General features: G+C 40.2%; 2 protein-coding genes across 3 annotated transcripts; one reads left to right on the plus strand and one right to left on the minus strand.

Moving 5' to 3' along the window:
- Nucleotides 1–2,693: 2,693 nt before the first annotated feature.
- On the plus strand, nt 2,694–6,451 carry LOC105045930 (protein NRT1/ PTR FAMILY 2.3). The gene is made up of 4 exons (XM_010924373.4): nt 2,694–2,842; nt 2,929–3,146; nt 4,214–4,752; nt 5,539–6,451. The coding sequence occupies exons 1-4, from the start codon at nt 2,773–2,775 to the stop codon at nt 6,332–6,334; spliced, it is 1,623 nt and encodes a 540-aa protein (XP_010922675.1). The 5' UTR covers nt 2,694–2,772; the 3' UTR covers nt 6,335–6,451.
- Nucleotides 6,452–7,273: 822 nt separating this feature from the next.
- LOC105045929 (TOM1-like protein 6) lies at nt 7,274–19,307 on the minus strand. Of its 2 annotated transcripts, none has more exons than XM_073258440.1 (9): nt 18,991–19,307; nt 13,837–13,911; nt 13,335–13,433; nt 11,120–11,233; nt 9,787–9,956; nt 9,580–9,661; nt 9,259–9,344; nt 8,568–8,780; nt 7,274–8,486 (listed from the first exon to the last, which is right to left on the minus strand). In XM_073258440.1, exons 3-9 carry the CDS (start codon nt 13,356–13,358, stop codon nt 7,508–7,510), a joined length of 1,668 nt encoding a protein of 555 aa, XP_073114541.1. In that variant the 5' UTR covers nt 13,359–13,433; nt 13,837–13,911; nt 18,991–19,307; the 3' UTR covers nt 7,274–7,507. The 2 variants fall into 2 exon arrangements, with proteins under 2 accessions (XP_073114541.1, XP_010922673.1); XM_010924371.3 differs by having other exon boundaries at nt 13,837–13,915.
- Nucleotides 19,308–19,551: the final 244 nt, after the last annotated feature.

Consider the following 19,551-nt stretch of genomic DNA (forward strand, 5'->3'; position numbering starts at 1 on the left):
ATCTTATTAATTTTTATAATATTTTGATAATTATTTATTAAAATACAACAGAATGTTATAATATTATTATGATGTCCTATTCTTTTTTATAACATCCCGATAATTATTTATAGGATGCAACATGATAAGATGCAATAGGATGTCATAATATTATTATAACATCCTATTCTTTTTTATAATATTTTAATAATTATTTATAAGATACAATATGATGTCTTATGATGCAACATAATATCATAATATTATTATGGCATTCTGTTAATTTTTATGATATTCTGATAATTATTTGTAGAATGCAATATGGTGTCATAGGATACAATAGGATGTCATAATATTATGAATAAATTACAAAAACCCCCTAAGATTTGTCTTAATTATACTTTCATCCAATAGTTTAAAAAATCTATATTTACATCTTTTAGATATAATGACGTTGCTTAAAAAATTATAATATTATAAAATGACTCAATTATTCTCGTGACTTAATAAAGGAAAGTGATCTAGGTGGAGCACAGCAAGTAGGACGTTGTCGAGACATCGTTCCCATGCCGGCCCTCGATCTCGAGGAGGTGGACGAGATGGGGGATCGCATCAAAGCGGCTGATGGCGATCTTATGCTCTGGACGAGGGGGTGGGTGGCTCTAGCGGCGGCGATGGGATCCTTGTTCTCGTCACAAAGGCAGAGGTTGAAGATCATGGTAACATCGTGCTCCTGGAGTTGGGGGTCTCGGTGGAAGAGGAGGGTGATGAGGGGATGGACGATGCCAGCACGGGCGATCTTCAAGCAATTCTCTAGGTTGTGCTTAGCCAGGAGGTAGAGCATCGTAGCTACGTAGAGCGGCATTTCAATGGAGGCAGAAGAGAACTCTAAATCAGAGATGAGGCCGCGGATGACCTCATTGAAGTGTCGGCGGTGTAGGACATAAGGAGGTGATAAAGGGCGGCACCGTCGTTGGAGGTGGAGCTAGCAGAGGAGGAGAATTTGTCGGAGTGATCACTGTTGTAGTTGTTATTGAAGGTGTCAGAGGAGTCGCTGTCGTCGCTGAAGGTGTGGCCCATCCTTTCTTACCCCTTACCCCCCTTCCCAACCTCTTCTTTCCTCGCATGCACTGAGCAAAAATAAAGGACCATGGCTATGGCACCCACTCCACTAACAGCATCCTCTATATTCTCTGCATTGACGGAGGTGGGGGTGGCAGCATGTGGGGCATCCTCCTGGGGCAAACGCTTCAGGCTAAGTCCGGCAATGCCAACGCCCGCATCTCCGACTACTTCAACATCGTCACTGGCACTAGCATTGGTAGGGTCTTCACTGCGATGCTCGTTGCCACCCATGACAGAGCTCGCTTATACTTCTTCACCGACGACGCCTGATGGTTTTTTGCCGACTAAGGGAAGGACATGGCACCAAAGCCATTGATCAGAGAGGAGGATGGTGGAGTAGCCGGTACGAAAGAGAGCAGCGCAGTGGTGGAGGTCAAGGAAGGGGGGATGGAGGTCGGGAGAGGAGGTAAGGGAGGGATCTTCAAGTTGGAGGTGGAGGAGAATGTCGGTAGTGGTAGGGTTGTTGAAACCACTAGCAGTGGGGATGGAGGAGAGAAGTCGTGGAGGCAGAAAATTCTCGGCTAGGACACGACAAAGTAGCAAGAGCAAAGGAGGGTAGCGGAGTGGAGGTCGAGGACGAGCGAATAGAGATCGTGAGAGGAGGTAAGGGATGGATTTTTGAGTTGGAGGTGGATGTTGCTCCCCATGCACGACCGTTTTCAAGCTCCTCCTACACCATCATCGATGCCCTCACGGGGGTTCATTGTCAGATGGGAACAGGAGATTTGGGAGCCCCCATTTTTTTTTTTAATTTTTTGTTCGAGGTTATTTTAGTTATTTCAAAAAATTATAATGATGTAGTAATGAGGTTCAAATTAACACTAACAAACTATCTAATAATGTGGGTTAAGACTGTAGGTTTGACAAAAATGTTAAGGATGTAACTATAGGTTTTGGAAACTACTTAGAGTATCTGTAATTTCGATTTATTCTAAGAAAGATTTTTATAATTTATTTTAATATTATTATAGTATTTTATTAGTTTTTATAATATCTCGATAATTATTTATAAGATGCAACAGGATGTTGTAATATTATTATAATATTTTATTAATTTTTATGATATCTCAATAATTATTTATAAGATGTAACAAGATGGCATATAATGCAACAAGATATCGTAAAATGTAACGAGATGTCATAATATTATTACGATATTTTATTAATTTTTATAATATTTTGATAATTATATATAGGATGTAAGAGGATGCTATAGAATGTAATCGGATGTCATGGTAACAAAATAGTGAAAAAGAAGAGGAACAAAATTTTGATCAAAAAATTTTGAAAAAAAAATTAAATTATATTAAATATTTTTGTTCTTATTAGCTATGCTATGTGGTGTAATCCGATGAAAGGTATATTTTTTTTCTCCATAAAGAACGGTGTACAAAGAATTTCTCTTGGAACGACTTCCGAATGGAATCCAAGGAGTTGGATGGCCAAAAATTCGCAGCCCACCAGGCCTATATGGTCAGAACAACATGTTCGAATATTTAAGAATAAAAAAGCCTGGGGATCTTATAGCTAAAACACGGACAATGACGTCAGCAGTACCTAACTTACGGAATATAATACTTCACATGCCCTTCATTATCTCTAAATATAGCCCTCCTCTTCTTGGTGAGGGTGGGTGTTGCGGACAAGCCCCTGTGGAGGTCCTAGGAAATGGATGAGACTCTCACAACATTCCTAGATGGAGAGAAGGGGGGATGGAGGACCTTCCCCTTTGTCACAGGTCTCTCTCTGTGCAGCCAGTATTAATTGAGTAGTATTTTTTTTTTTGTTTTTTTATTTTATTTTTATGCTTTTTGGGGCATGAAGGAGGAGTCGTTGGGGTGGCGATGGCGGCGTCTGGTGTGCTGTCCAACCTGCTGGTATACCTGATCCAGCAGTTCAACATAAGGAGCATCGAGGCCACCCAAATCGTTAACGTCGTCAACGGGTGCACCAGCCTTTCCCCCATCCTCGGAGCCATCATCGCCGACTCCTGCTTCGGCTGCTTCCCTGTTGCCTTCACCGCCTCCGTCGCCTGCTTGCTGGTACTTCTTGTTTCATCTCCATCACAAATCAACATACAAAATAACATCCTACCTGACTAATTATATAATTTGCTCGGAATCCCTTCGCTTCTCAGAATATTTAGGATTTCTTACCTGCGCTGCAGGCCTTTTTATTATCATTAACAGAATGAGCTCTCAGGCTTATTCTGCGAGTGATTGGAGGCCGCTATCCCATTGGGGATGAACAATACACACACATAGTTACCATATCTCACCTATTCGCTGTTGTTGTTGTTGCCAACCGGAAAAAAAAAAAAAAGCACTCCTGTTGAGGTGCTGGATTTAGAAAGTTTGCTACCCTGATTGATGGAGACAGTCTTCGACACAGCATTGCGAGGGCCTGGCCGCTCTCATCATTTTCTGATATGGACGTGGTTCAAGGAGTCAGATTCCACTACCTACGGTTTATAGTCTAGTCTGCTTTTCCAGCATTCAGTGCAGACTTGTCCGCAAAGCCAAAATAATTGGTTTTCCTTGCTAAATCTTATGGAGTCTTAAACCTGTCCCCTTTTAGTTTGGAGTTAGCCAGGGTTGGATCAGGTTAGGTCTAAATCGAGTCCCATCTGATGAATTAATTATACGGAACGAACTCACAAGAGTGCCGTGGGAATGATTTTGATTGTGGGTTTATTTTGCTCCCTCACTCAATGAAACCACTTTTGGAGTTTTGTTGCTTTGAAATCAACTTTCTTCTTTCTTCTTCCCTCAAAAAAAAAAAAAAACAATGACGTAAGATATAAAAGTAGTGCGTCGATTTGCGGATGAATGGACTTGCGAATATTATAATGGAATGATGGTGACCGGATACATTTCTTGTCCGAGCATAGAAAGAACCGTTCCAAAAGGCTCCTTTCTTGAGCGGAGGAGATTATTAATTTTTTTTAAAAGATCCCTAAGGCGTTACACGCATCCGAGAGTGTAGACCATTAAAAATTCAGATGCGACGATTCTTGAACTAAAGGTAAACCATAGATATAGTTTGAGACGTAAATCCGAATTCCATTAATTACTCTATTTCAGTTGTGCATAACAAATATTTGGTGCAGGGAATGCTTCTATTCACGCTAACTGCAGCACTTCCCTCCTTGAGGCCACCTCCATGCACCCAAACCGCCACCTGCCAAGGCCCAAAACCCGGCCAACTCGTGGTCCTATACATGGCCTCAGCCTTGATGGCCACAGGAATCGGTGGCACCCGGTTCAACCTGGCCACACTGGGGGCCAACCAGTTCGACAGCCCCAGAGAGCAGGGCACCTTCTTCAACTGGTACTTCGTGGCCCTCTACGTCTCGGCCATCATGGGCCAGGTTGGAATAGTCTATATCCAGGATAACTCGGGCTGGAATTGCGGCTTTGGTTTGTGCGCCATTATTGTTGCCATTTGTCTGTTCGCTTTCCTCCAAGGCAGGCGTTATTATCGGCACACCGATCGCAAGGAGAATCCGTTTGTGGGTTTGGTGAACGTGGTGGTCTTGGCAGTAGAGAGAAGAAAGATGGGGGAGTCATCTGACGACCAGTGTTATTACTACAAGCTAGAGGATGGAGATACTAAGTTGGCACCACGATCTCTGACTCCAGGTTTCAGGTATGGAGTTTTGGTTTCCTCTCTTGCGTGCGTGCATGCATCCAGAACTAAATTTAGTGTGAAATTTGCTAGAGGACGCAAACTAGAAGTCAAGAATGCAGGTGATCCGATGGGTCCTCCAAGCATTGATGCATACTTGATTCCTGGCCTGGTTTGTCCGAGCTGGGCGCTGGGAATTTTAGGTACCATTATGCACGCCAGGTGGGCAGCAGGCCAGAAAAAAATAACGGGGACCACCTTGAACTTGATGCTGGTACTGTGATGGGATACATGTCACATGGGCTGTGGAGCCAGAAACAATGATGGTCATAAAGTGTTTAGTGCTGGGGTGCATGGCAGAGAGATTGGGACATTTCCTACTTGGGCCTGTAAAGCATTTATGGCCGGTACCAACTTTGTAAGTACCAACGAGGCAATTGCTTCCGTTGATCCCTCGCTTTCCTGGGGGGACCTAGATGCTAGAGATTGAGGTGGTTCATATCCAGAGCATTTTAGTTAATTGTACATGTTTTAAGCTATAATCGGTTTGGGTCCTTTTTGCGGTGGAAGTAGGAGTTTCTGCTGGAGCCTGGTCTGATTCAAATTTCTCAATTTCTGAGATTTATCTCCAGTTTTGAGACTATTAAATTTATCACCATGCCTGTCGCTTGAATCTTTGAGTCCGCCATAAAGTAGTAATAAAGTTTATGCATGCATGTATGTATATATGTATGTATGCATGCATGTATTGTAGACCCTTGTCCTTGCCGCAATCTAATTGGTGGAGCTGAATTTAACTGTGTATAGATTCCTTAATCGTGCTGCACTAGTGGAGCCAAAAGCCGGCACTCCAACGGACGGCTCCACCTCTTGTCCCGGCCGTCCTCCATGCACTGTGGACCAAGTGGAAGACCTCAAGTCCCTCCTCCGCCTCCTCCCCCTCGTCGCCGCCGCCCTCCCGGTGAGCACCATCATCTCCACCCACTCCACCCTCACCACCCTCCAGGCCCTCTCCGCCGACCGCCACCTCCTCCCTTCCGCCGCCGGCGGCCCTCTTCTCCCCGCCGGCTCCGTCACCGTCTTCGTCCTCACCGCCGCCGCCCTCTCCCTCCCCCTCCTCGACCGCGCCGTCTTCCCGGCCTGGCGCGCCCTCGCCCGCCGCCCGCCGTCGCCGCTCCACCGCATCGCCGTCGGCCACGCCCTCAACGTCGTCGCCATCGCCGGCTCGGCCCTGGTCGAGTCGAGCCGGCTCAGGGCGTTGCGGTCGGACCCCGCGCCCATTTGGGTGATGTGGCTCGTGCCGCCTTTGGTGCTCCTGGGCTTGGGCGAGGCGTTCCACTTCCCGGGCCAGGTGGCTCTCTACTACCAGGAGTTTCCCGAGACGCTGAAGAGCACGGCAACGGCTATGTTTGCGTTAGCATCCGGGTTTGGGTTCTATTTGAGCTCGGGTTTGATAGCTTTAGTTCAGAGGATGACCAGCTGGTTGCAGGATGATGTGAACGAGTCGAGATTGGACAACGTGTATTGGATGCTTGCTGGGGCTGGGCTCATCAATTTCGTGTACTTTTTAGTGTGTGTAAGCTTGTACAAGCAAAGAAGCTAGTAGATTAGATTGTTAGACCGTTTCTGAATATTAATGTTATATGTTTATTCTCCTCTTTTAAGGGGAGGCAAATGTCTACGACTGCGAACATCATCAATACCCACGCTTGGTTATGAATTCGGATCCTTTTTGCTTATGAATTGGAGTAGCGTAATAATGCTCAAGCAATGCGGACATCAGTGACATTGTTCATCTAATCTTGGCTATTAGAAGACCAAATCAGAGCATTGTTTTTAATGACACGATCACGTGAGACGGTGCTAGCAGCACGTAACGTGGAGAAGCATGCTGGAAAATAATTGCATCTAAATGTACCAATCTTTACCTAGAGTGCAGAGCAAGTAGCTGGACTATAGAGACATTTTAGACATCTCAAACTGAGACGCTGGACCGTGGAGACGAATGATTTGCGGGGCGCCTGGAGAAGAAAAGAAGAGAAGAATGGTGAAGTGGCATATTCTAATTGCTGCGACAGTTTGGCCAATATGACTTTAAGAGGAATTACAGGATTTTCAGAAAGACATCCAAGTCTTTCACCAAGTTGCTAAGGAAGATCAAAAGAATATTTTTTGATCTTGATAGCTTTTCAAAAGAAATGGAAATGAAATAAAAAGATTATGTCATCTTTTCGTGCAGCGGTGCAGGACATGTTTAGGGATAATGCCCATGCAATCTGGCATCTTCCTCTACTTTGCTTCCCCTAACTTTCCTTTCCCCCTTCAAACTCACAGGAGGATTAATGACTTGAGGCACACTGGTTCACTGTTAAGCTCGATTCAACAGCCAGACCTGGAGGGCCAACTGCTTTCAATAAACTATGTTATTGACTCAAATCAAAAATATATAAGCAACCAGCACCAAACTCCCACGTGGCAACATACGCAATGCTAGCATATGCATTATTCCACAATGTTAACTCAGAAAATTATCTTGACAAAATGAATGAACCATGATGTAAATCATGTTGTCTAATGTCTACCATGTCAAATTAATTATGTACATAAATATTTGTATCAGGGTGGCAGCAGGAACAACACCACAAATGCAATTTCTTTGTAAGAGAGGAAATAACAACTGAAGAGATTGCAATATATATACATAAAAACCAGTTTTGAAGGATCCCCTAGTCCAATAGTACCTTTCACTAATGAATCCTATACCACAAAAGGGGTCTCATTTCCTTCCACTCATCATAGGCTGGCTTGATGTCCCTGACAAGCTAGACGATCTACCTGTCTTTTGTCCACCACTTGGGTTTCTCAAATCTATCAAATCCTCAAACAATCTGTCTGGCAGATAATATGGTTTTGCAGCAGCTGCAGACCCTGTCTGCCTTAGGTTGGCATTTACCTGTCTTTCACCAGTCACAGCTGGAACATTGTTGACTCTTGACCCAAATGAATCATATTGCTGTAGTGGTCTGGAAGAATGATCAGGCGCATAAGCAGCAGAACTGGAATGAGAAGATGCTTGGTCGGTAGTCAATGGGAAGGGATTGGGGTTGGGCTTGGCAGGAAAAAACCATGGTGGGGGTGGGTACCTGGATGAGTATTGGGAAGTTTGAGTTTGGGCTGAATATTGAGGTCGGAAAGTGGGCTGACCTTGAAGTGGAGGTTGATTTTGGAGCTGAGCTTGGGCTGGAGGTTGTGGTTGGAAAGGAGGCTGGGGTTGGGATGGCGGTTGTGGTTGGAAAGGAGGCTGGGGTTGGGATGGAGGCTGTGGTTGGAAAGGAGGCTGGGCTTGGGCAAGAGATAGTACCTGTTGAGCCCAGGGTGCAACGTAACCGTTGTAAGGATTGTTACCTTGGTTCACAGGGTAAGGCTGAGGGCTGTGAAGGTAATCATGTCCACTGGAAGAATGAGAACCAATTTGGCTTGAGGTTGGAGGAGGTGTGAAAGGAGTATGAGGTGATGACGGGTTGGTTGACAAAGTCAGGCTCAAAAGGTCAATCATGTCTTGATCTTGCCTGACCGTCCTGACAGGAGGAGGAGGATCGAGCAGAACCAATGCACTGCTTGCTACAGAGGATGAGACTTCTGAAGCACTTGAACCAGCAGTTACAGTTGTCACATCACTCCGATTTGGCGAGGCCTCTTGATCACCAGTGCTGGTAAATGTGTTTTGAGTAGCCACCGGCTTGAATGTGGAATTCCTGCAGACAAAGAACAGAGCTTTTCATTCTTGATTCTATTCACTAGGTTTAAAATGGAAAGGAGCTAGAGTTGGCTTTAACCTCCGAGCTAGCTGAGCAAAATCATCATCTTCATCTTCATCTTCAAACTGACTGTTTACGATGGGAGTAGAAGCAACAGGCATCTTGGACTTTGAAATGGATTCTGACGATTCGGGCGGCAAAGGAGAACCAGAGGCTATGGCATCATGTTTCATGAGCAAGCTTTGTAATTTGTCATACAATTCAAGACCTTGTCCTAAAATCTCTTCATCCCTGCCGAAATAAACAACCGGATTAGTAATATCACACCTTACAAGAGCATTGGCTTCAGCCCATATGGACCAAGTTTTCAGTAAATCTAAGACAAAAGTGATACATGGTCACTAATTTTGAAGATTTAAATTTTGACCTGAACTTTGAAGCAGAAAAGCTGGACCAGTCTGTTGCATTTGGGGGATTGGGAACAACCAATAGGGCCTGCCCATATCAACCCAACTGCCACCAATCCATGTCTGCAAGAAAAATAAAAGACCCATGCAGGTCTTTCTCCACCCCCCCAACCCCCCCCCCCCCACCTCCTCTTCCCTCAACCCCCAATCTCCCTCCCTCCCCCCACCCAAGTTGGGCCATCCTACAGGATATTCCTGTAGAAATACCTAAACAGGCCTCTATGTGACCAACATTTAAGATAAAAGACATAACCAGTGTGATACTTAACGGCAAAATACACAAAAATTTCACTTGTGCTTACCCTGTTGAACTGACCAATTGCATTAGCCTTTTCTGGTTGGTGCGGGACTGGCTCACAAGCTCTGTAATCACTTCATCTCTAACAGCCTGTAAAGAGAAATGGCAAGTAATATATAGTATTATCTCATTAGGTATGAAAGATTGGTAACATGATCCATTAGCTATACAGATGGCTGTCGGTAGCCAAAAAGGATAGTCATTGAGGAAGGGATGTGACTAACATTTTCCTTTTTCTCTAGGATAACACGATGCAGATGTAAATAGTAATAGCTTCAGAAATAATAAAAATATAGATGAAGGGCCAAGAACAAATGACACATACCCCACGATCATATGGGTTCACAGCTTTCATCATATCATTTAATAGCTCCGTAACACTTCGAATGTTATGTAAATCTGATAAACTGCAGAGAATGACACAAAAGCCAATAACAAAATACAAGCATGAATTCAAACACAGAAAAAAGAATGACATCAGAAAATTCAAGCACCACAGTACAAATCAATGCATTAAAGCATTAAATGTCACCTCAAATTTCCCATATCCGATGTCATTGCTTCATCAAATGTTACAGCACCATTGCTAGGTATATTATAAGCTGCCTGGGGATGACTAGATGTTGATGTCAGATGTGTAACAGGAGGGGTAAATATTGGGGGAGCATTTGCCGAGCGTTGGGGAAATACTACTCCAGACCTCTGAAAGACATATTCTATTGAGTCAAAAGGTAGTAGTTTTCAAAGGATTTCCATTACTTCTAAAAGACACGGTCATTTTACACGATTATTTAATAACCCTGAACAGCAGTTATGCACTTAACCAATGAAGAATTACAAAAATTGCAAAAGGCAGCAACAATGACAAACAGACACAGTCCCAAGCTCAGATAAAAAGGCTAGCATTTGTGACAAGTAATAAAAAAACTAATCTTAACATATGAAACAAAACCTTAATTTTAGCAAAGCATAAAATAATCTAAAGGGCAATACGGTTGCCTTTCAACAAAATTTACTCAAAGAGCACATTTGGATTATCACAGAAAATTTGAAATTGTTACAAAGCAGATGCTGCAAGACAAGTGAACCTCCAAACTTAGCAGGTCTTACATCAAAGGTAAGCACTAAAAGCAAAGTTTTAAAAATTGGTTTCAGTTTTGAAGCAGCCCACTGAGTAGAGTTTTGGACAAGTCAGTCGTTTCAATAGTTTCGCTTGGAGTTTCAGAATTTAACAAAAAAAAGTCAAAAAAATAATGTCATGACAGAGATGTCAAAAATGTTCAAGTGGGCACATACCCTTGAGAAGAACAAAAGGGTGATGACAGAGATGATAAAGATGTTCAAATGGGCACATGAGTTCAACAACCTTCTTTTTCTTCCTATAGCAATCTCATGGAATACATCATGCTCCATAGCAGAATTTAAGCTCAAAAGTAATCTTTATGCACATGATAAATCCCAGTTAATACACGACATGAATGATAATTTTACAATACTAAACCAGAAGAGTAATAATATATATTCTCAAGGAAGAGGCCAAGCTGATGTCCTCATTCTTGGCCATGTATGTAGAATAAGAAAACACAAGCATTTTATCACTTAATTGGCTGGCTAATTTGGGTCAACAAATGTGTAAAACGCAGATTGTCAAGTCGTCATTCCCAACTGGAGGGAAGAAAAAAATGCAGAATGCCACACCTACATATTGTTTTGGTAATATTTACATGGATTTCCTGTTTGTAGTAGGTGATGACAGGAGAAAAATAGTCTCATAGTCTTAGTAATCCAACTTCCCCTTCAACCCCCACCAACCCACACGAGACACACAAAGAAAATGATTGAGAGAAGTATCCATAGCTACATACTTTTAGTTCAGCATATGCCCAGTAGTATTGTGGATGTTTCCCTCCAGGCCCACCGAATGCTTCTTGCCAAGAGTCCAGCAACACCAAAATTTTGTCCCTCACTTGCATATCTGTCTGTAAGTATGCGAAGAAAATTTGAATAACTAGGTGAAAGAAAAATATATGCAAGACATTCACCATAATGAAGGGAAGTCACAAACTGTAAAGTCTAGAAAGAACTAAATCCACAAGACTAGGTACTGTGACATGGTCCACATGAAACATATCATAAAGAGAATGCCTCTGTCAGATTATATACAAGAAATGTATGAATACTACTTGCCTTTTTATCATCATAGTTCACATTAAATTGCAGATAAGAGTACCAACATAATCTCTGTCAAAGGTCTGCACTACCTAATTAATTACATCTAAAACCATCCATTCGAGTCCTAATCCACATGAATGATGCCAATCATTCAACCCAAACCATGGCATCTGACTTTTGCTGTCTTGCTCACCTCCTCTCACCATGTGATGTCTACAATGGCTTCACTTGGCATAAGGAACCTTGAAGGAAGGTTGATGGAGTAAAAGAAATTCCTCCGTTAACCATAATAGCCAGAATATGTGCACTCATGCTCTTCCATATCCTATGGGCCTCGTTAGAACTCCCATCCTTACCCCTGCAAGATTTTCACAATGCATGTCCTAAAACCTAGCACCACCCCCTGCATCAATGCTGTAGCAGAATCATCTTCTCTTTTTATTCTTCTCCTGACTGCATGACTGATGGAAAAAGAAGGGCCCACAGATTTCACGTTAACGTCTTGCTAGAGTCTTGAGCTGGCAGTGATGCATTTGGCAGTAAAAGATCCAACTCAGCCATTGCATCTGCCTAGGTTTGGGGGAACCCCTGAAAAGGTCGGCCTGTTACTTTACTGTGCATTTACTGTTAATAGTGTTGTACCTACAGTAGCTGGGACAACAGCTCATGCTGGCTATCTAGGTGGCCATGAGGCACTGGTTGTGGTTACCATTGCAATTACTGGAATGAAGAAGTTCTAGGATTACAGGTGTTGGTCCTACCCAAACAGGGAAAACAGAAGAACCAGATCAACATCTACATCAAATGTGGGATTGGTACTAAGAGAGTTCAAGCTGAAGCCAATTTGATAACATCTATATACACCAACACCCAAAAGTAAATGTGGCCCAATGCATTGTAAATAGTTCTGAATGACCGATCATCTTAACTAGGCACAAAATGGCTGTGAAATTGAGTTATCCAATCTGACCTCCAAATTCAGCCCTGATGACCAGATCCAGCACATTTAGAAGATCAGGTAGAGCAAAGTTATGCTATATCTGGCTCAAGCCAATCCAGAAAATATGTAGAACTGGCACTACTTCCTTTTTAAGGCCCAACACAGCCCTGACCCTTATTATATTCTTTAAGAAACAGTTGTAAGTAGGTAATATTTTTCAGTTTTCAGTCCACCAATTTCTTTAACTCTTATGAGGACTTTTTTTTTTTAAACATTGCAGCAAATTAGCTGTTGGCACATAAGATTTATTGGACTGATGCGGGAATATTTGACGGAACAGATCTCTATATTTAGTCATCACAGTAGTGTGATTGAACTTCAGTATCAGTAAGTATAAAAAAGTATTGATTTGCATTACTCATGTTAACAAGAAACATCTGGCAGGAATTTGTTGTAATGAATATATATATCTTCTAAAATGGATCATCATCTAAGTCTTTTGCCATCAAAATTGGTTAGCATCAGCAAAACTCTAGGTCATGAAAGACACAAGGATCCAGCATTTATTTACAACCATCTATCAACTTGATGTCTGCCCTTATTCTTGAGCACTAGGTAAGAGATGGGCTTCTTCTATTTTGAGGAAGAAGCACAACCAGTAAATTTTATGAAAATATTAGACCAAGGAGGTACTTCTTTCTGTCACTCATCTTATAAAGCCTTGAGAAGTTGCTGCGCCATTTATTACATAAAACATTGAATAATGTGTTTTATCTATAAATTTGAATTACAAAATGAAGTACAGGAAGGACTGCTTCTTTTTTTTTTTTTTAATGAAGCAAACGAAAGTACAATTTTTATTCATAAAGAATTGCAATTTTATGGAGATCATTCTGTTGACACACTAATCAACTTTCCATAAACAATATCATATACATGGAACTGAGGTTAAGAGGGGAAGCGCTAACCTTTTTCCTGACAATTTTAATCATCTCTTCTAAAATATCCCGTTCAACAACTTGAAAATGCACATAATCGCCACAGTTCTTTACCAATGTCTCCAAAAGCTGCAAGAAATTGCCCTTCATTATTATAAAAAGTATTTAGCAAAACTTCAAAGTCTCTGTCTATGGACTCAAACAGGCATCTGGCAAGGTGCCTTCTGTGATGGAAATAATGTACCAGACATTCTATTACAGTTTCTCTGCACCCTAAAAGATTGCAATGACCTAAAAAATAGAGTAGCCAGGTAATAGACACAGTATCAACTAACATGCACCTAAGAAATTCCTGCTTCATTATCATTATTACTGGAAATGAAAAACCAGACAGCTTCCACGATTTCTGATGTAAGTTCCTTACAGGAACTTTTTACATCTGACATGGTTGTGTGTGACTGTATGGATGAGAATTTGTTGAATAATGAATATAAATATGTTAATATTTAGTTTGATAAGACTTAGCACATACCGTCAAAGCAAGAAATTGAACCTTTGGGTTTTTATTTTGCAAGCGCTTCTTGACAGCTTTAATCACATCCCTTGCCTGCCTGATCCAATTCAACACATGAAATTTCATTAGCAGTTCTATACAATCTATTATATAAAATCAGACTGGAAATGCACCCCTTTTTTCAAAAATTATCCCCCCCCCACCCCCTGGCGCGCAAAAAGGAAAAAAAAAAAAATCAATTGTAATCCAGTTAATAGAAGGACTAAAAGAATGAAACTACCAAAAGCAATATTCAGAAGTCTCATAACTTCTTTCCAAAAAAACAACTAAAGTGTTATATCACATATGTATGACAGGAATATGCAATGCTGTGCACTCTAAGAGGAAAATCAGGATGTCAGTAATATATTTGTGTCATGCACATGCAATGAAGCAATCTATCATCAAAAAAAGTGTATGCAGGTGCATCAGGATCTTAAAATGATTCCTGTTATTTAATATGATAGCAGTGTGTATGGCAGAAAGATAACATCAGAAAGAAGTAATTGCAATATCAATGTATTCAAGCCTTCCTACATCGGCTACAATGGGAGACCGCTTGCTAACTCCTCTTAGTCTGGGGTCATAAGATTCAAGGATTCAGCGTGCATAATGAGCAATTATCAAAATTCCAACTCAAATGAATGCAACCCCTCGTATCTACAAGAATATGTAGATAACTCAGATAAAATCCTCCAAAATTTGAAAGTGTATTACCAAAAGATAGAATAATGACATTAGTTGTTGGCTCCAGTAAGACATTACAATATTCTGGAAACTTTGCAAGAGCTACATCCCATCATAAAACAATTTAATGCGATACTACTTATATCTGCTCCAACGGCAAAAGTTGTGTCATAACCAGAGGTTAGGTCTCTGAGCATGCCATACCTGATCCACAAGCTGATACCTGAATTTAGTCTATTTCAGCTATCTAATGCTTCTATCACGCACAATACTGATGCATCCCTATAGTTAATTCTTCAAAAGAGAGGGTCCCGAGGCCCTTTACAAGGGTTTAATAGGGTTTTGAGAGAATTTCTGGGTGCCTAGCAGAAACTTCAGCAAGCGAAGGTCCACTCATGGTGCTAGAAACCTCAGATTACAGTTTCTAAAGGCTCCATAGCACAACTGAAAGAAGGGAACAGAAATTTGTCGCTATCCTAAATTTACAGCATGAAGAAAGTAAACATTAACATGCAACAATTCTAACAATACTATCAAACATAAGTCAAAAGATAGCATATAGCTCGAAAGACAATCAGTACCTACATTATTACATAGATAAACTGAGACAGTAACAGATTTAACGAAATATCTCAGAATAAACAATGCAAAGTTTCTGCAACCAAGAGAAGAATAGAGAAAAGAAAAAGAAAGGTAGAACTGGGATGGAGAGAGGAGAAAATAGGAGGGAAAGATGGCACTGGATAACCTTCAGATAAAGAGGAGGAGGAAAAAAAATAGAAGGGAAAGTAAGAGGGAAAGATGGCACTGGATAAGGAGGAGAAAATAGATAGCTCTATAAGCAAGGTTTTTTCAGCTTTTATTTTCTCAGCTGATATAGTCAGCCAATACAATGTCAATACATCAGCCATGATTTTCTAATCAATGTTTTACTATTTCATTGTCTTTTATTAATCAAAAATTTAAATCAATGTCTTAAAGTGGAAGTTAGTCTTATCTGAAATTTTGATATCGCAGATACTATAATAACATTGACAATCTCATAATATTTTACAAGTTGCTAATATATCCAACTTTCCATTTTTGCTGAGATAAAACAAGATCTCATTCATCTCGATCTCAGCCACCCACCAAGATGGCCAAGACCTCCAATTTTAAAAGCCTTGTTTACAAGTAAAAGAAACCAAAACTCGATACTAAAATCCCCTAACTATCCTTATGACATAAATATTATTCTTGACACATACTATGGCATGAACAGTTCCATGAATGGTACAGCTATAGTATCACCGGTAATCAATCAGTAAAACAAGGAATGAGATCTCTAATCACAACCCTTGATTGCAAATAACCCATTAAAAACTAAAATAACCAGAAAACTAAAAATTTAACAGGAAATTAATGACTAGAATATAATCTAATAAAAGCTTTAAAGGTCTACAGCCCTCTGATGCATCATAAAATTACCATAAAGGTACCTAATTCACTTTTAACATATCTTCCATTCTTTGCCTTGGGAGTTTCAATGGTTTGACTCCACTTTCACCAGTTTTAGATAAAAAACAAAAAGATGATGATGATGATAATGATTTGACACCATCTTTAAAGTATATCGCACAGCTCGGGATCTTTCTGTGCACAATATTGGTGTTCTGGGCAAAACAATCCAAAATTAATGAAAGGTTCAAAGATATATGACTTGCACTATTTTAAAGCAGGAAAAAAAATCCTATTTATTAACTATAATTAATCTAAAACACGTATCTTATAACTTTTCCGCTCTCTATCCTACATGTGGTAATATTCCAAGTCTCTGATCAACAATGTTACTTGGACGAAAGACAGGGTGTCAATTACCCAAATTCCCACAACTCTAACACATGAATCTTCTAAATATTTGACACAGGCACACATTTGTATCTTATATATCCAATATATGCAAATAAGTATCGATGTGTGCTATGATGAACAACAAGCTGGACCTATGCTCCTTAATTTCATAAAATTTGATAAGATGGTTGGTCGCTGTTACGTCACACTTCATAACTTCCATAAAATTTGATAAGATGGTTGGTTTTTGTTATGTCACACTTGATAACTTCCATACAGACATGCTCAAAGTAGACATGTAATAATGAAAGTATCATGATTTGGTGGTACAAAGTATCAAGCAATGTTATCATGATTTGATGATATGAAGTGTCAAGCAGTGTTATCAAGTGTCCCAAGTGTCCACGTGTCCAAGTGTCTTAATACATCAGAAAACCCAAAATTTGTGGCCATAATACTGCTGATCAGTTGCTTTTAAGTGCACATGCATATCATTATGAATAAAAGAAAAATGTTAATGAATGCCCTATGGACATTGGTCCAGGAGATTGCCCTATTAATTACAAATGGAATATCTTGCTCTGACTGATTATTACTCACACTGAAATATATATTTTAGTCATCACTTATCTCCCAAAATTTTCTAAAGTCTTCTTAGACCAATCACCAACCCCCTTATATTGCACTAATTCCTTTTGTCTTCTCTTTAGTAGCTTGAAGTTCTAGTGAAGCAAAAACCATATATTTTAGATTGTTAATCTTAGGAAGTAAGATTTAGTAGTTCACATTAAAAAATGTAGGTTGTCAAAGAAAGCCTCATTTAACCTCCAGTCAGGTGTTGATACATCATTTAAGGGGATTGCTCCTTTTTTTTTTGGTAAAATTTAAGGGGATTGCTCTTAACAAACGCCCCTAGGGCATTCGTTAATAGGACCCTCAGTAAAATGACATTTGTTTCATTTTTATTGACAGACTCCCACACTCTGAGTGTTGATTTCTCCGAAAGAAACCTTCAGACTCCTTGTGCAGGACTTAAAATTTAAGAAAGCAGTTTAAAGATTGTCACTTTCTCAGAATTAATTTTAATAACAACAAGAAAAACAACCAAATAGCAATAAATGCAGTAACATGGCATGGATTTCAAACTAGAAAATATATTTCTGATTCAACATGTTATCTTTCTGGATCCATGAGAAACAAAGAAAAGAATCGTCATCTCAAGTTTGGGATAGAATTGACTCAAGAACACAATAATTCACAGTACAAATCTTCTTATTAGTGTATTTATAATGTTCTGTGATCCATGTTGACCTATAAAAAACCTAGTAGGCAAGTTCAGCTTAAAGCAGCTTCAAAAAGCTCCAATTCCACTGCATCGACCAGAAAAATAAATTCCAATAACACCAAAATGGTTAACACTCAAAGAGAACCTAATAAAAGTACCACCCAACCCAAACAAATACAGGTAGGCCTAAAGTTCCAACCTTACTGGGAGCAACATAATGAAACAGAAGTTCACAAAGTCAGCCCTTTAACTCATGGAAATAGTGGCGCAGCATAAGCTATGACTAACAGACATAACAAGTACAAAACAAGTACATCATCATGCAATGAAATAACTATTCTTTCGGTTTGTTCTTACTCAACACCTCAATCCCTTTACAACCAATATTATCCTTCATCTACTTGATTGCATCATCCATAAAAGTGTTAGTATTGGACAATCATAAGCACAGAAGTGGCAAGAATTCCATAGGATTCCATCACTCTGAAAAATCACAACAACAAAGAATTCCTCCAAAAATCTTTTCCCTAGCCCGATAAGAAAAAAAAGAAAGATCAAATCACCAAATAAAGAGCTGCAACCAATCAAGACAGTAGTTTTAAACAAAAACCATTCAAAGTTTACCAGAGTTCTGACAAAAACCCTAAAAGCAAATGGTTTTGAATTTCATAAGAACAGAAAAATTGATTCCACACAACAATTCTTCCTAAATCAAATTCCATTAGGGAAAAGAAGATTAAATCACCAAAACAGAAGCTTCCCCCAGCCAAAAAGCAATCTCAAACAAGGAAAACTTAAAATCGAATATTTTACCATAAGTCTCAAAAAAAACCCTAAAGAAAGAACATCCGTAAGTCTCATAAGCATAATCCATGCAAAAGTTCACAATTATCTTTGACTCTTCGAATATTCACAAGTAGAAATCGTTCAAAATCGACCCTTTTTACCAGAGTTTTAACAGAAACCCTAAAGAAATAATAAATTTGAGTCTCACAAGCGTAGAAGAACCGATTCCAGCCTACAAACACGCTTTTCTTTAAACTTTTTGAATTCTCACCAGCAATTACATTTCAAAAATGAACCTTTTCAACAGAGTTTAGGGGAAAAAACTAAAAGAAAGAACAACTTTGAGTCTAAAGAGTTTTCACACAAGAATTCAAGCTTTTCTTTGACGTTCTCAAATCCCCACCAGCAAAAACCATTCAAAATCGAATCTTTCAGCAGGGTTAACAAAAACCCTAAAGAAATGACGATTTCGAGGCTCATCACCATTGAAAGAACCGATTCTACATAAGAATTCACGCCTGTGTTCAACGTTTCGGAATACTCACCACTGATCAGAATTTATGGAATCGCAGATTTCCATGTTGAGTGCCCAATCGGGGCCCATTAGGAGATGGCTTGTGGCCTTCTCGACTCGAACCGTCGCCGACGACGACATCGCTAACTCCTTTACGGCTGCCCACGGAGAACAAGAAAGAAAGAAAGATAGGAGGAGGAGAAGAGGAGACACCTATGAAGAGGAGAAAGGGCTTAGTCTTCCCTTCTACGAGAAAAATATTCCTTGGGATTATCTTTTCGTTGATTTCTTGAATATAGACCGAGAGCAGGACATAAGATTTTTCGTAGATAACCCCCTCTAGTGCGCGGCGTTTGTCTCTTAGCCTTTGCCCAGTCTCAGCCGTCTTCTTTTTTCTATTTATATAAACCTCTTGCGGTCTATATCAGAGAATTTTCCATGTAACACCGAAGAGGTGTCAAGTATGACCTTGTTGCTTGGTATCAAAACCAGGGAAAGAGCCATCTTGGTGTAGTCTCACAAACGTAGGTTGCGTTTGATGATATCACCGGACAATCTTAGTAGGTAATAGAACTGAAATTAGATCGGATCG

The sequence above is a fragment of the Elaeis guineensis genome, chromosome 5 (assembly GCF_000442705.2).
Source record: "Elaeis guineensis isolate ETL-2024a chromosome 5, EG11, whole genome shotgun sequence".
Classification (NCBI taxonomy): Eukaryota; Viridiplantae; Streptophyta; class Magnoliopsida; order Arecales; family Arecaceae; genus Elaeis; species Elaeis guineensis.

Coding starts and splice junctions, on each gene's coding strand:
- LOC105045930 (XM_010924373.4), top strand. CDS start 2,773: ATGGATGAGACTCTCACAACATTCCTAGATGGAGAGAAGGGGGGATGG. Junction 3,147..4,213: donor CCTCCGTCGCCTGCTTGCTG/GTACTTCTTGTT, acceptor TATTTGGTGCAG/GGAATGCTTCTATTCACGCT. Junction 4,753..5,538: donor TCTCTGACTCCAGGTTTCAG/GTATGGAGTTTT, acceptor AACTGTGTATAG/ATTCCTTAATCGTGCTGCAC.
- LOC105045929 (XM_010924371.3), bottom strand. CDS start 19,100: ATGTCGTCGTCGGCGACGGTTCGAGTCGAGAAGGCCACAAGCCATCTC. Junction 11,234..13,334: donor TTAAAATTGTCAGGAAAAAG/GTTAGCGCTTCC, acceptor GCATACTTACAG/ACAGATATGCAAGTGAGGGA. Junction 8,781..9,258: donor CAATTGGTCAGTTCAACAGG/GTAAGCACAAGT, acceptor TTATTTCGGCAG/GGATGAAGAGATTTTAGGAC.